Here is a 13,162-nt window from a genome sequence, read left to right as displayed (position 1 = left end):
GGACAAGACTGAGCAAGGGGAGGTGCCGGCACTGGACAGTTAGAGTGGATGCAGCCACAGGTGCACACTGAGGCCGCGGCATTTGAACACCAGCCCTGCCTGCAGCCTAGACGTGGGGCTGTTGACCAGGAGCCGTGTGCAGACCGTGTAAACTGAGTCTCTACCCACAGAGAGAATGTGGAGGAGCCAATGGGGTGAGGGAAGTCCTCCTGGAAGAGGGAAGGGCAAGGGCCTAGCAGAAGCAGCTGTGGGGAAGGTACATCGTCTGAAAGCACGCCAGGCAGAGGCTTGGAGGGAGAACCGAGGAGGAGGAGGAGCCTGAGCCAAGGTTTCTGGGTCCTGTTGGAGCCACTGCTGCTCCGAGACCTCCCTGCCAGGCTGGCGAATGGCCAGCCCGGCCCCCAGTGCCCTCGGCAAGCCCAGGCCTCCCTCCTCCCTTCACACGATTTCCTGTGAGCCTGCTTGACAGATAAGGTGTGAGGGCCCTCCTGGCTGTGGACGCAGAGCCAAGTTAAGTCGTCATGGTAACCCTCTGCCTGATAGGGACTGCAGTTGCTATGGAAACTGTCTAAAACCAAAAAGTATTTTGGGGGAGGGGTATCAGCAGAGAGGAAGGGTGGTGGGGACCATCTGCGGCAGTGCAACGCTGCCCACGATCCTGTTCTGTTCCTTCTCAGGGTCCCCCTTGGGAGGGGTGGGGGCTTCTCCAGGAAGCAGTCATCGGTGGATCAAGAATGCTCACAGAGGGCCTCCACAGCAAGATATTTCTTCCATTTCCCTGGTGGATGTCTGACAGTATCTTCCAGGCCAAATCTGCTTCTTGACAAAACCCAGAAAACACCAAACGTGATGTCCCTCTGCTGCCTGTCCCCTGCCCCCAGTCCCCATCCACACCTGCAGTCCCTTCTCTGATGGGGCCCTTCCTGTCACAGCACCCAAGGCGGGGGATGGGCCACAGCACCCAAGGAGGGTGATGGACGGCCCGCTTAGTGGGCAGTTGGAGAACTGCAGAACAACTTTACCCGGGCCTGCTCAGAGGGCCTGCTCCATTAGCACTCAGGGCTGGGTGAGGTCTTTCTCTTTTCCCCAGGCCAGAGGGATCTGCATGTTTAAATCTCATCTCATTGCCTTCGTCTTCCTCCTTCCCCAGTTAGCGTTTTGTAACGGGGACAGTGCTTAAAACAAAGCAGTGAACTTGAGATACTTCCCGGCACCCGGTGGATCCCACAGTTCTGCCCAGTTCATCTCCCATCTTCTGGGACTCACGTTATACCCCCACCCCACCCCAGACCCGGCCTTCTGGGCCTGGAGTTTCCTGGGCCAATGAGGCTTTGCCTACCTGGAGCTGCTTCCTTCAGTCAGATGATAGGGGGTCTTCAGGAGAAAGAACAGCATTTCGTTGGCCCAGTGCCCTGCCCGTGGGCTGTCACTCATGATTAGGAGAAGTTATTCCCAAACCACCTTCTCGGGCTGCAGTTCCTTGCACCAAAAGGAGATGATGCCGGCCGCTCTTTCTGAGATGGGGCTGCCAATGATTCCTCACTGGTGCCCTGGGTTCCTCCGGGGCCCGGCAGCCTCCTCCAGGCCAGGCCAGGCTATCGAGGGAGGAGTGGACGACGGGGTGAAGGAGGAGAGGGGAGTGGAAGAATGGAAGGAGGAGAGAGGAGTGGAAGGGAGGTGAGGGGAGGTTCCGGAGAGGTCAGAGGGGCCACATTCTGGAGACCTGGGCATCCCAGTGGCCTGTCTCTCCCTCTGCTACTTAAGAGGGAGCTTGAGTCTGAGATAGCTTGACTCCCTGCTGAAGGCTGTGCTTACTTAAGGCAGGCTGAGCTCAGGTTCCAGCTCAGGGACTCTGTCTCTCTCTCCCCTTTATCCTTCACAAGACTGAAGCACAGCTGCCATAACTGCTGAGGAGGCTCCCTGGGCACAGGCCCAGCTCTGTCCCCAGTCCTCACCTCGAAGGGAGGGAGGATCAGGGAGGTCAAGCCGGCCACACCTTGTGGGAAGTAGTTTCACCAGAGTGGTCAGGGCCAGGCTGGGGTCCCTAGCGGCTCCTCCACTGTCCCCCCCACGCCCAGCCAGCCCTGTGAAAGGTAAGCGCAGACTCTCAGGGGCTCCAGCCCAAACTCTCCCTGGCCCTGGGGAATCTTTCCTATTCCTCTCCTGCCAAGCGTTTTTATACCAAAATAATTAGGTAATTAATGACCATGTCATGTACTGTGTTTCTGGAACTTTACTTTTTAAACTTGGAATCCGTGTGTAATAGATACAGATGTCAGCCCACAAACTCCGGCATTCAGGAAACATCCCATTCTTGCTTCTCTTTAAATCAACTTAATTCTGGTTCTGAGCCCCCGCCCACTGGAGTGGTGGGGTATTTCACGTCAGAATGACAGGAGTCCTCTCCCCCAACCCGGGCTTGTACCGGGGACAGGAAGGCTCTGTTGTGGTCCCTCAGCTTTCCTCAGCACGCAGACCCCGAATGGCCTCGTTGGGCGGGCGGCTCCCAGCTCTACCGCAGTGGGACCTGGACCTGTCAAGGCTGGGGGAGCGCGTGCCCCATGTCCCCCCTTCCTCCTTGCACCACTCCGTCCTCCCCCAGGGCCTGGGAAAGCCTCTGACTGCTTGTTCCTGGGACTCGGAGGCCTCTCCATTTCTAGTTCTGGAGAGCCTCGCCCCCTCCCCTCTCTGCTTCTCAAAGGTGGTCTCTTCCCTTCCCCTAAAATCACCTCCCTGACAGCCTGAAGCTTTCAGCAGATCCTCTGACTGGTTCTGCTTCTACCCTAACCCATGTTCTTGAAATGGAGAGTTTTGAAACCTGAGGGTTTGCTCACAGTGGGGCTGGGGAGTAGAATGCAGAGAGAGAGAGACAGCAAATTAAATATCACAGACAGGGATATTCTATCCTGCCACACAGGCCTCGTTGTTCTCACACCATCCTCATCAAGTCGGTAGGACACGTGTTCATAGCCCCGTTAGACAGATGAGGGAGCCGCCTTAGGAACGGATGAGGCAATGAGTCTGTGGAATGCCAGGACCTGAATCCGGCCTCTTGCCTCGATCTGGACCGTTGCTGCTGAAGCCAGCCTTTCTGAGCTCTCCGTGGAGGCGTCTGACGGAAGCTGGCGGTGGCTGGTGTGTTCCTAGGACCCACTGTGCTCAAGACACTGTACTGAGCATGTCACGCATGACGGTTTGCTCAGAGTTCACCACAGCTCAGAGCTGCAGGTGCTGTTGTTCCATCTTCCAGATGAGGAAGTAGACACACAGAGAAAGTGAGCACCCTGCTGGAGGTCCCGGAGTTGGTCATTGGTGCAGCCAGAATTTGAACCCTGGACTCTTCATTCTTCTCCTGTAATGGGTCTCCTGGCGACTCCAGCAACCTTTAAGGAGGAAGAAACCCAGTGAGAAAGGAGTAACTTTATCAGCAGTTGTGTTCAGCGTTCTGACTTTATCCAGCCTCTACCAAAAGAGGCTGCTTTCCAGAGTGCCAGGCTCCATTCATCCCTGGAAACTCATTGCTTCTTACCGCCTACTCACCACCGTGGGAGTCTCACCATGGGCTCAAACTCAGGGCCACACCTCCCTCTCTGTCCGTCCTCCCCGCCCAACAGCCTCAGCGCAGATGGAAAAGGAGGAAGGGCCCTGCCAGAGGCTTTGAGAAATCAGGGGGGCAGGAGGGGTTTGGCAGCCCCTCCCCTCCATCTGCTGCCAGCTGAGGCCCAGGATGCTGGAGAGGGGAGCCCAGAAGGGAGGAGGTGGTCAGGTTGCTGGGGGTCTGGGGGTGCCGCCCCATCTGCAGCCGAGAGCCAACCTCCAGAGCCTGCGGGCAGACAGAGGGAGGCCAGCTGGCCCTCTCCGCACCTTTCTCACACAAAGCGGTGGTCGCGATCACAGCTCGTCCCCAGAAGGCCTGGAGGTGCTCGGGGAACAGAAACCCTAGGCCTTTAATTACCAGCGAGCATCTGGGAAAGTGAGGCGGCCATGCGCAGATGAGCAGCCAAGAGCAGCTTCCATCCCGTGAAGGGAAAAGGCGCTCAGGTCCCCGTTTCTCCAACTGGGACTCCGAGCCTCACCCCTGAGCGCCTCCTCTGCTGGGCGCACTTGGTATTTAAGCTTCTCCAGGGTCCATGGACTCCTTCCCATCCATGCCCACAGCCTGACCCTCCCCATCAGAATAGTCATTAATACTTGCTGTGCACTTACTACGGACCAGATACCATTCTAAGCACTTTACATACATTAACTCTTCATAATAAGCATCCAAAATTAGAATTATTTTTGTCCTGCTTCTGTGAACGCAGAAACAGAGGCAGAGAGGTTGAGTCACTTACCTGAAGTCACCCAGCTCGTAAGTGGTGGGAAAGGGGTCTGCACAGGCGTCTGGTTCCTGACCGCTCCGCTCGGTGGCCTTTCTGGGAGGCCATGCTCTGGGGTGGTGCCCGGAGTGATGGGACATCCTCTGGGCACAGGTCCCCCGTCAGTATGTAGATCATAATCTACATAAATTGTCTGGAATTCCTCTGTATGGGGGATTTGTCTTTTCTCCCCCATTGATTTATTTGTACAATCATTGATTTATATCAGTATGTCCTCATGGATGTTTATCTTTGTGAGTTATGAGCCAACACTGCATTTTTTGTCTTGTTGCTCAGATTAAATTTCTTCTGTTGTGCCCTTTGCCTGGTGGGGGTTTGGAGATGCCACCCCTCTGGTCTTAGTTTTGGGGACAGAGAGGAGGAGAAGGGTGAGGACGACTCTGCTGCAGACCAGCCGGCTGGCCTGTCCCCCCAGCTGTGATGTCCCTGTATTGCCACCCCCACCCATGTCTCTTGTTTCTCCCTCTCTTGCATCTAACCCCCCTCGTTCAATCACTTACCACCAAGTCTTGTTGCCTCTACCCCTGAAATGTCACATCGTCTTCCTCGCCCCAGCCGTTGTCATAATAGACACCGTCCCTGCATGAGGAAAGCTTTCCGTCCCCCCTTCGGCTCGTCCCTGTCCACTGCTCGGGGGTGCCTTCCTAATGCACAGCTGGGACCCTGTCACTCCCGGGACGGTGGCCTTCAGCAGCTCCCCACAGTATGACATCCTGCCTTCCTATCCCGACGTCCAAGGCCTCCACCGCTGCACCTTCCTGCCCCTTCAGCTTCCGCTCTTTCTTCCTCACCCCTTTGACCGTCCGCCAGCGTTTCCCTGCGGAATTTCCTTAATTGACATTACTTAAAAGGAAAAGACCCTGTGGTCAATAAATCTGGGGAACTCTGGGTTGGACAAGGTGAAATAGGTTTCTCAGGGACTTCTCAGGGGCCTTATATCCTCATGGGCTTTGTGACGCGCCAGCATGGGTTAACAGTGGGCAGGATTTCCCCAACTCACTTGTCCACTGGCCTTGTTTTCACAGAATATTCTGTGGGGCCAGTGGTCCCTGGGACTATCCCAGCCTTTGGACAAGCTGGGTTCCTTGCCATTTCCAGAGTCTGCCCCAGATTTTCTGGCCTTTGTGTCTTGGATTAAGCCACATCCCAGTCTGAGAACACTTACTTCCTCCATCATCACCCATAAAAATCTTACCCATCCTTTAAAAATATTTTTCCCCCTTGCCCCCCTGTCCCCAGCTGTGCGCCTCTTCCGCGGTCTTTCTGGCAGAGCTCATCAGTCGAAATGACTCGTTCTCTCTCTTTTGTGTGCTTGTCTGGCAGAATCCCCCGTTCTCTCCCTGGTCAGACTCTGTGTGACTCATTATTTTATTCTCTTCAGGAACTTCTATGTCGTGTGTCACCCTGGCTGTGCCTCAGACAGCTCATCTGTGCAGCTTTTTATTTTTTAATAAACTTAATAGGTTTGGATTTACTGAGAAGTTGCGAGGAAAGAGAGTTGGCATATACCCCATGCCCAGTCTCCCCTAGTGCAAACATCTGACATTACTGTGGTACCTTGGGTGCAATTAATGAACCGATATGGATACATTATTACTGACTAAAGCCCAGGCTTTATTTGGATTTCCTTAGTTTTTACCTAAGGTCCTTTTTCTTTTCCAGGATCCCATCCAGGACACCACATTATGTTTAGTCTTCAGGTCTCCTTAGGCTGCTCCAGGCTGTGACAGTTTCCCAGACTCTCCAAGTTTTTGATGGCCTTAACAGTTCTGAAGAGTACGGGTCAGGTGTTTTGTAGAATGTGCTTCGATGTGGGTCTGTCTGATGTTTTTCTCATGGTTAGACAGGGACTTGGGGTTTTTGGATTGAAGACCCCAGAGGGAAAGTGTCGTTGTCGTGACATCATGTGAAGGTTACCATGACTTACCGCTGTTGGTGTTGGCCTTGATCATCTGGCTAAAATGGTGTTCCTCAAGTGTTCCTACTGCAGACTTACTCTTTTTCCCCCTTTTCCACACCGTGTTCTTTAGAAGGACGTCACCATGGGCAGCCCCTGTTCAGGGTGGGAATCAAGCTCCGCCTCTTGGAGGGAGGAGTGTCTGTGTGCACTTCTGTTGTGGGAGAGTCGTCGTTCTCCCCCATTTGACTGTTTAGGTCACTGTGGCCTCGTGGCTGTAGGCGCTTTGAGGTATAACCTAATACGACGCTTTTTATTTCATTCTGCACTGGCTCCCAGGAGCTCTTTCGGTTGATACCTGTGTCCCTTTGACATATTCCAATCATTTTTTTTTTTTAATTTCCTTTGTTTTGGGCCCTACAAGATACTCTAGACTCATCTTGCGTATTCCCAGCGCTGGTCCAAGAATCAGTGATTTCCCCAAGGAGCCCTGTTTCTTTCATTGGAGGATGGTGTTAGAAACCAAGATGTGGCTGCTGGGGTGTCGCTGCTGCCAGGCCTCTCAGGCGATAGAGCCAGGAAATATATGTATGCATTGACCTGTATGGACACACGTGCCTATCATTCTATTTAATATAATTAATATAATAAACATGAGTTCATACTCATGTCTCAGACTCTAATCTAGTACCACACGGTTCATTCTAACCTCCCTTCCTTTATGCAGCTTTTTAAAACCCCAGTTCTTCTGAATCACAGTCTTCCAGCCTGGGCTGAAGGCTGGGAAACACTGTAACAAGCACACAAATGTTTATTAAATTTAAATGAGTTTAGAGAAATGCAGACCTGCCCAGGCAGCATCTCCAGACCTGCCGGTGTGTCTCTGCCCCTGGGGCTGTGGACGAGTCAGCTGTCACTTTCACCCACATGAAGCTTTGTAGGAAGGAGCCTGCCATTCTCCCCTAGGTGTCTGTCACCCCGTGTTTGGGTGTTTCTGCTCATTTCCTCCTGTATCTCGTTCCTCGAACACCTGATACTCCTGGTGTGAGGCCAGACTGTCTGGGAACCATTACTGCCTGCGGCAGAATCTTCAGTGACAGCCCTGCCTGTCCCCCTTGGCCCAGCAGCCAGTACGTCCTTCCCTGTGGTGACGATCAGGGCATGTGTGTCTCTAATCAGAGTCCACAAAGCTGGAAATCAGTTATGGATCATTTTACAAGTGATCATTTTACAAATGAGGAACAGGTCCAGGAAGCACAGCCAGTCAGTGGCAGAGCAAGTGGAACCTAAGCTCCCTGTGCTCTTCAGAACCATTCTGTCCCCAGCCATCCTTCTAAACGCCCCGGGCTGGAATCCTGATGGTACCTGATTGACACGTAGGGAAGCCCTCAGCTATGTGTCCTCAAGGCCGCTGTAAACTACAGTACCCCTGACTCTCTAGGCCGGCCTTCTGCAGAGTGTCCGGGTAAGGAGTGCCTGAGACCTTTCTACAGATCCTCAGCACAAGAGGTCCTCAGCTCACTGACTTTATTCCACACTCGCCTGAGGCTCCAGAGCCGGAGAAGGGGGTGTGGAAAGGGGCAGACCTAACCGGAGTCAGGTGACTGCTGCCCATGCTCCCAGGGAAGGGGTCATCTTAGTCCTAAGCAATCGTGGTGTGTCCTTAGCACCCTCACCCCCATCCCTGTATCTGCCTCCTTCTCAGTCCCCCCATACTCACCCATCTCAGGCTGCACCTTGCTGCCCCCATCACTGCCCCCCAATGTTTCTCATCCAGATCAGCCCTCCCCAAAGTCCCCATCAAAATACTCATTTCTTTAGTCAAGGTGTTTGGAAAGCAGTCTGATTAAACTATAGGACAAAATTCAGAGATTTGTTACCCCATTTTGAACATTTGGGGTGCGAGCCCCTGACTCTAGGCATTGGGTGCCCCCTTGTTAACTGCACTTATGCTTGGTCTTCAGTGTGGCCCAGGCATTTACAACCGCAATTCTTTGTGCCGAACTGAAGTTCTTGTGATTTTGTTGCAAGGTTTCCTTTACTTGCTGTCTGCCCCTTATCCCCACCCCTACCCCCCCATCCGTGTGCCTCTTTCAGTAGCTTCTGGAGGCTGCTCTCCTGCTCCTCATCTTGCCACCTTTGCCTCCTAAAGAGCCTTGAAGTGGCTTCCTGGGGCTGTCTACCATTGTCTTTCTGGAGAATGGCCCAGCCCTGCAGCCTGCCTCCCCTCACTCGCCTTCCCTCCCCATCGCTGCAGGAAGAGCCGAGGAGGGTGGGGCCAGGCTCCCATTTGCTGTCCTTACAGAAAGCTCCAGCAGCTGCTTGTCCCTCAATTCAGACGCTCCTTCCTGGTGTGAGAGGTGTTTGCGATTCTGTGTGGTTACCCATTAACAGAAACCTTTCCGCTCGTCCTAAACGCTTTCCCCCCACTTCAGAAGTCTTCATAAGCCTGCAGTGTTTAGGAAGGTCTCTGCCAGTGTGTACAGTATCATGTAGATTACGCCACGGAATGACTAACCAGTGACCCTCGCTCCAGGGCCTTGACCCCTGAATCTGGGTATATCTCACTGAGTCTAGGCAGCTACTGTGGGAGGCTTCACAGATTGCTTTTTGTTTTCAGGGGGAGTTCGGTGGAAAGTGGACAGGAGGTGTCTTCTCTTACATCATCACCACTCAGCCTGGTGTACATCAATTGTGTCTCCAGCTCCAGGTGAAGAGAGGGGAAATGAGCGTTATGTCCCGGGCACATTTCCTCCATTGAGTGGAGGATTGGTAAGAGCTTAAAGCTGAGGACCGTCTGGAGGCCTGTAGGTCCATAACCAAAGTGGACCGAGATGGATCGGCTTTCCCATTTATAATAATAATGATAATAATAAAACTACTGCCATTTGAGTGCCTACCATGAGCTGGGCACTGTGCTAGCACCTAACATATGTTATCTAATTTAATCTTCCCAGTCATCCTAAGAAGTAAATATTTAATTACCTCCATTTTATAGGTGAAATAAAAATGAGACTTGTGAACATTAAGACTTGGCTGAATTTACATACCTCGTGGTGGAGCCAGGATTCAAACTCATATCTGTCTGATTCTAAAGCCACCACCCACCCACCCTGGATACTGGTTCAGAGTGGACTGGAGCCTAACGCTAATTAATGTGGTACCTCGCCCTCTCCCGAAACCGACTTAATCTGTCGACCAGAGGCTGATGGGGAGAATCAGAGCAGAAGCCAGTTTCCTTTCCCCCAACCACCTCCAGGCGGCCCCCTGGTCCTAAGCTTTCCTCATTGGGCTGTCCGTAATTAAGAGGAATGGCTGCCCAGCCATTTTATGTCTAATTGCCACATAACAGGAAAGTGACAATGCAGATTATTACACGTGTCAAATTAACTTGGTTGTGAGTTTTATTGAAACACCAAATTCTTTTGCTGTGCGCTCAGCCTTCGTAGTTATTCACGTAGCGAGGATGTTGACTTAATCTGAAGAGGGAGAGGTTGCAAGGTACCGTCAGGTGCTCGGATGCAGTGGGCTGTTCTGGATATGTGCAGGTCTGGGGGCTCTTGGCTCACTGTGGGGGGCAGTGAGGGGGCCAGGGAGGCTGGCCCTGGGAGAGAAGGGGCCATGGCTGGGTGGGTGTGTGGGGAGTGGGTAGGCATCTCCCACAGGAGGGATGGGAAGGCACACAGCTTCTCCCTACTCCCATGGAATAAGGAGGACTTCCTGGGAACAGAGGGATGTTTTGAAGAATATGTTGAATGAGGGCAGGAGGAAGGGTATTCAAAGTGGTAGTATTTCCCTGAATAAAGGATTTCCACACGAAATCTGGGCACCATGTAACCAGTCCAGGGCTGACACTGGGCCGTCCGTGGTATTTACATCGTGCCCACTGCTCCAAACCAGGGGCCTTGCTGTGGACTTTTCACTGAGGGGAAGAGGCTCAGATGTCCCCCAGTTATCACTGACACCCACCCCGATAGAAAATAATTATTCAGGGGATTCTGAGAGCCAACGTAATTAGTCCAATTAATCTCGAGCAATGAATTATTCCATCCGATAATCGTCTTCGGAAACAGAGGATTCATTAGCGTCTCTGGCTGACAGCGGGAGTCGACTGTACTGTTGTCTCTCCTCCGTGTCCCTGGCATGATGGAGTGAAATTGGCTCTCACTTTGACAACTTCTGTCTCCACAACAGGGGGGCTGGTCAGTGGAGTGGCAGAGGCTGGGCCCTGGGTTGTGAGGCATGTTGCCTGCCCCCACAACCTGGAGTGTAAGGCCTCAGTTTATCCAGTGGGAACACGGGGAGATTTAGTACAAGCTTTGTGATCCTCCAGCAGAGGACCCGGTGTGTTCCTGGGCTCCCCACACACCCACGGAAAGCATGTGCCCTTCTCTGCTGGAACGTCCTCAAGGAATTCTAAGGCGGAAGTCCTCCTCCTTTTTGTCGGAACTTCTTTACATAATTTAGTTCTCTTGAACTCACCAGGAGGAGGGTGCTGATGGCGGGATTTCAGAGGGGGCCCCAGGAGGGGAGCGCTGCCGAGCCAACCTCTCTGATCCGAATCCCAGCCCAGATGTGGAGAGGGGTGTGAGCAACGTAGGAGGGTGATGGAAGCTCTGCTGGGGGCCTCAGAGCAATGGGCGGGGGTTCTGCTCCCCCGGGGACTGCGTGCGTCACCTCTGTGGCCTGTCCATGCGTAGTGCTGGGCTCCAGGTCAAGACACTTGCAGGGAGTTTCCGGACCTGCTGTAGCCTTGCTGAATTGCTCCACATGTTACAGCACGTGGATTGTGTGCTCAGGGAACTTATAGCCTAGGGAGAGGGGAGCGGGGAGGGGGCTCCCTAATGTTAACAGTTACCCTAGGTCAGAAGAGAGTTGGCATAATAGTGGGATTGACCTTGGCGTTACTGACATTTTGGGCCAGATAATTCTTTTTTTGGGGTGAGGGGGCACTGTCCTGTGCACTGTAGGATGTTTAGCAGCATTCCTGACCTCCACCCTCCAGATGCGAGTAGCAACCCCTCCCAAGTTGTGACCATCGAACCTGTCTCCAGACTTTCCTTCTGTCCCCTGGTGGGTGGTCACCCCTGTTGAGAACCTTCATAATAGATGCACAAGCTATGTGCTCAGCCCCAGTGGAGAGTGTGATTGAGCCTGGGCGAGGGCATCAGGGAAGGCTCCCTGGAAGAAGAGGTTTGGTGATCACTGAGAAAGCAGCATTTTTTTTTTTCCTTTGGTTTTGTTCAGCTTTTTGTCCCTAGAGTCTAGGCCAGTGTTTGGCACACAGAAGATGCTCAGCCTATGCTCGCTGAGTGGATAACAAATGGGTGGATGAGTGAGGAAGGGTGGAACCTGCAGGGAACGGGAGGGGACATGCGTGCGTTCTGGGTTAAAGGACCAGCACTGAGCCCGTCTCTGGGGCGGAAAGGGGATGTCTGTGGGGAATTGCAGCTGCCCAGTCCCTATTCCATGGGTGACAGGACTGTGGCTTATGCAGCCTGGCCAGGAAGCTATGGAATCTCCTTTTCTGGAGACCCTGAAGTTTTGGGTCTTTCGAGGTGGGTGGGCCGGCTGTAACTGCAGTTCTGCCTGTAAGTTAGAAACCTCCGCCAACTGATCACAACATCCCTCAACCATCCCTGTGTGTCACTCCCTGGACTCGGCCTCGCATATGTGTGAGCAAACCCTACCATCATTTGGAGTCGAGCACCGGGTGTCACCTGTCTTTCCCGCCCTGGCGACTGTCCAGGGGCCTGATGGCAGAAGTGGGGGACGGTGTCCTGCCTGAGGCTGCCTGTTAGGAGCGCACCAGCCCCTCCCGGCCGTGGGTCACGCTGCTGTGCTGCGCACTCTCCTGGGCTGCATCTCCTGTCCCTCAGCCCCACCCCGCTCCCTCCTGGCCGTGGAGCTGCTCTGTGGCTGAGTCCTCGTCTCTTCTCCCTGCCGTCTCATCCCCTGTCCTTCATTCACAAACGGTTAGCGAGTCTGTGTTACACACACTTGAGAGGCAGTGGTGGACACAGCGAAGTTGCTGTGCCTCAGGGGAGGACATAGGGAGGACATGCGCCAGGCACGCGCATCATACTGCAGTGGGCGCTGTGTCGGGGGTGGGGTGCCCTGGGAGCCCAGAGGAGCCTCACCTGGAGCCGCCAAGTCAGGCTTGTTGGGACATTTTAGGGAAGGAATCCGAGAGCCGGGCCCTGGGTGAGGTGATGGAGAGCTCCTGCTTTACGGGTCTGGGTCAGTGAATTTTATTGTGGTTTTTCCAACGTGTGTCACAGTTGTATGTCCAGTAAAATATATATGTCTGCCTGCCCAGGGAAGGTCACTGTGGCTGCCCGGTAATAGGACTTTGTAGTGGCCTAGAAAATGCAGGAACGTCTTGAAAGTGAGTTCCTGATCTCCATTAAAAGGGTTTGTGGTGTCGGGGGAGCCGTTTCCCTCTGATCTGTGTCTGACAAGGGAGGACTGAGGCTGAGATGTGAGGGAGGAAGTCAGAGGTCCTTGTGTGTTCTGGAAAAGTCAGGTGTGCCTGGGCCACGGCGGAACAGGCTTCCTCGAAGTCCCCCTGCAGGTGAGACCAGAGGCAGAGCCCTGGGTTAGGCACCTGCAGAGACAGGGCAGAAAGACGTGGTCCCTGCCTTTGGAGAGTCAAGCCAGACACTCAGAGAACCAGGAGAAACTGGCCAAGATGGTGGCTGCTGGAATCTGAGAGGCAGAAGGCAAGACTTGAGACCGTAGGTTGGGAGTTTGGGGTGGGGGATGGCACGGAAGTTTCCTGAAGGAAGTTAGCTGGAGAGATGCGATGGGGTGGGGTGGCAGTGCCGGAGGGGGAGGCTATAGGGTGGCGACTGGGGACACGAGGCTGCCTCCCTGCCCGTCTGTG

At 53.7% G+C, this 13,162-nt stretch overlaps 1 protein-coding gene across 8 annotated transcripts in view; it reads left to right on the top strand.

Moving 5' to 3' along the window:
• NAV1 (neuron navigator 1) overlaps positions 1 to 13,162 on the top strand; it is a 235,711-nt gene that overhangs the window by 114,411 nt on the left and 108,138 nt on the right. For 4 of the 8 annotated variants that reach the window (XM_087424297.1, XM_087424295.1, XM_087424293.1 and 1 more), the window contains exon 5: positions 8,897 to 8,986. The exons of the other annotated variants lie outside the window; for them this stretch is intronic. In XM_087424297.1, coding sequence (XP_087280423.1) covers positions 8,897 to 8,986 — 90 coding nt within the window. The remainder of the gene's footprint in view (positions 1 to 8,896; positions 8,987 to 13,162) is intronic. 8 annotated transcript variants of the gene reach the window in all.

The sequence above is a fragment of the Ceratotherium simum genome, chromosome 36 (genome assembly GCF_057802395.1).
Source record: "Ceratotherium simum simum isolate JZ-2026a chromosome 36, ASM5780239v1, whole genome shotgun sequence".
NCBI classification, from domain to species: domain Eukaryota; kingdom Metazoa; phylum Chordata; class Mammalia; order Perissodactyla; family Rhinocerotidae; genus Ceratotherium; species Ceratotherium simum.
The sequence above is the reverse complement of the archived record's forward strand: the minus strand, read 5'-3'. Positions and strand labels throughout refer to the sequence as shown.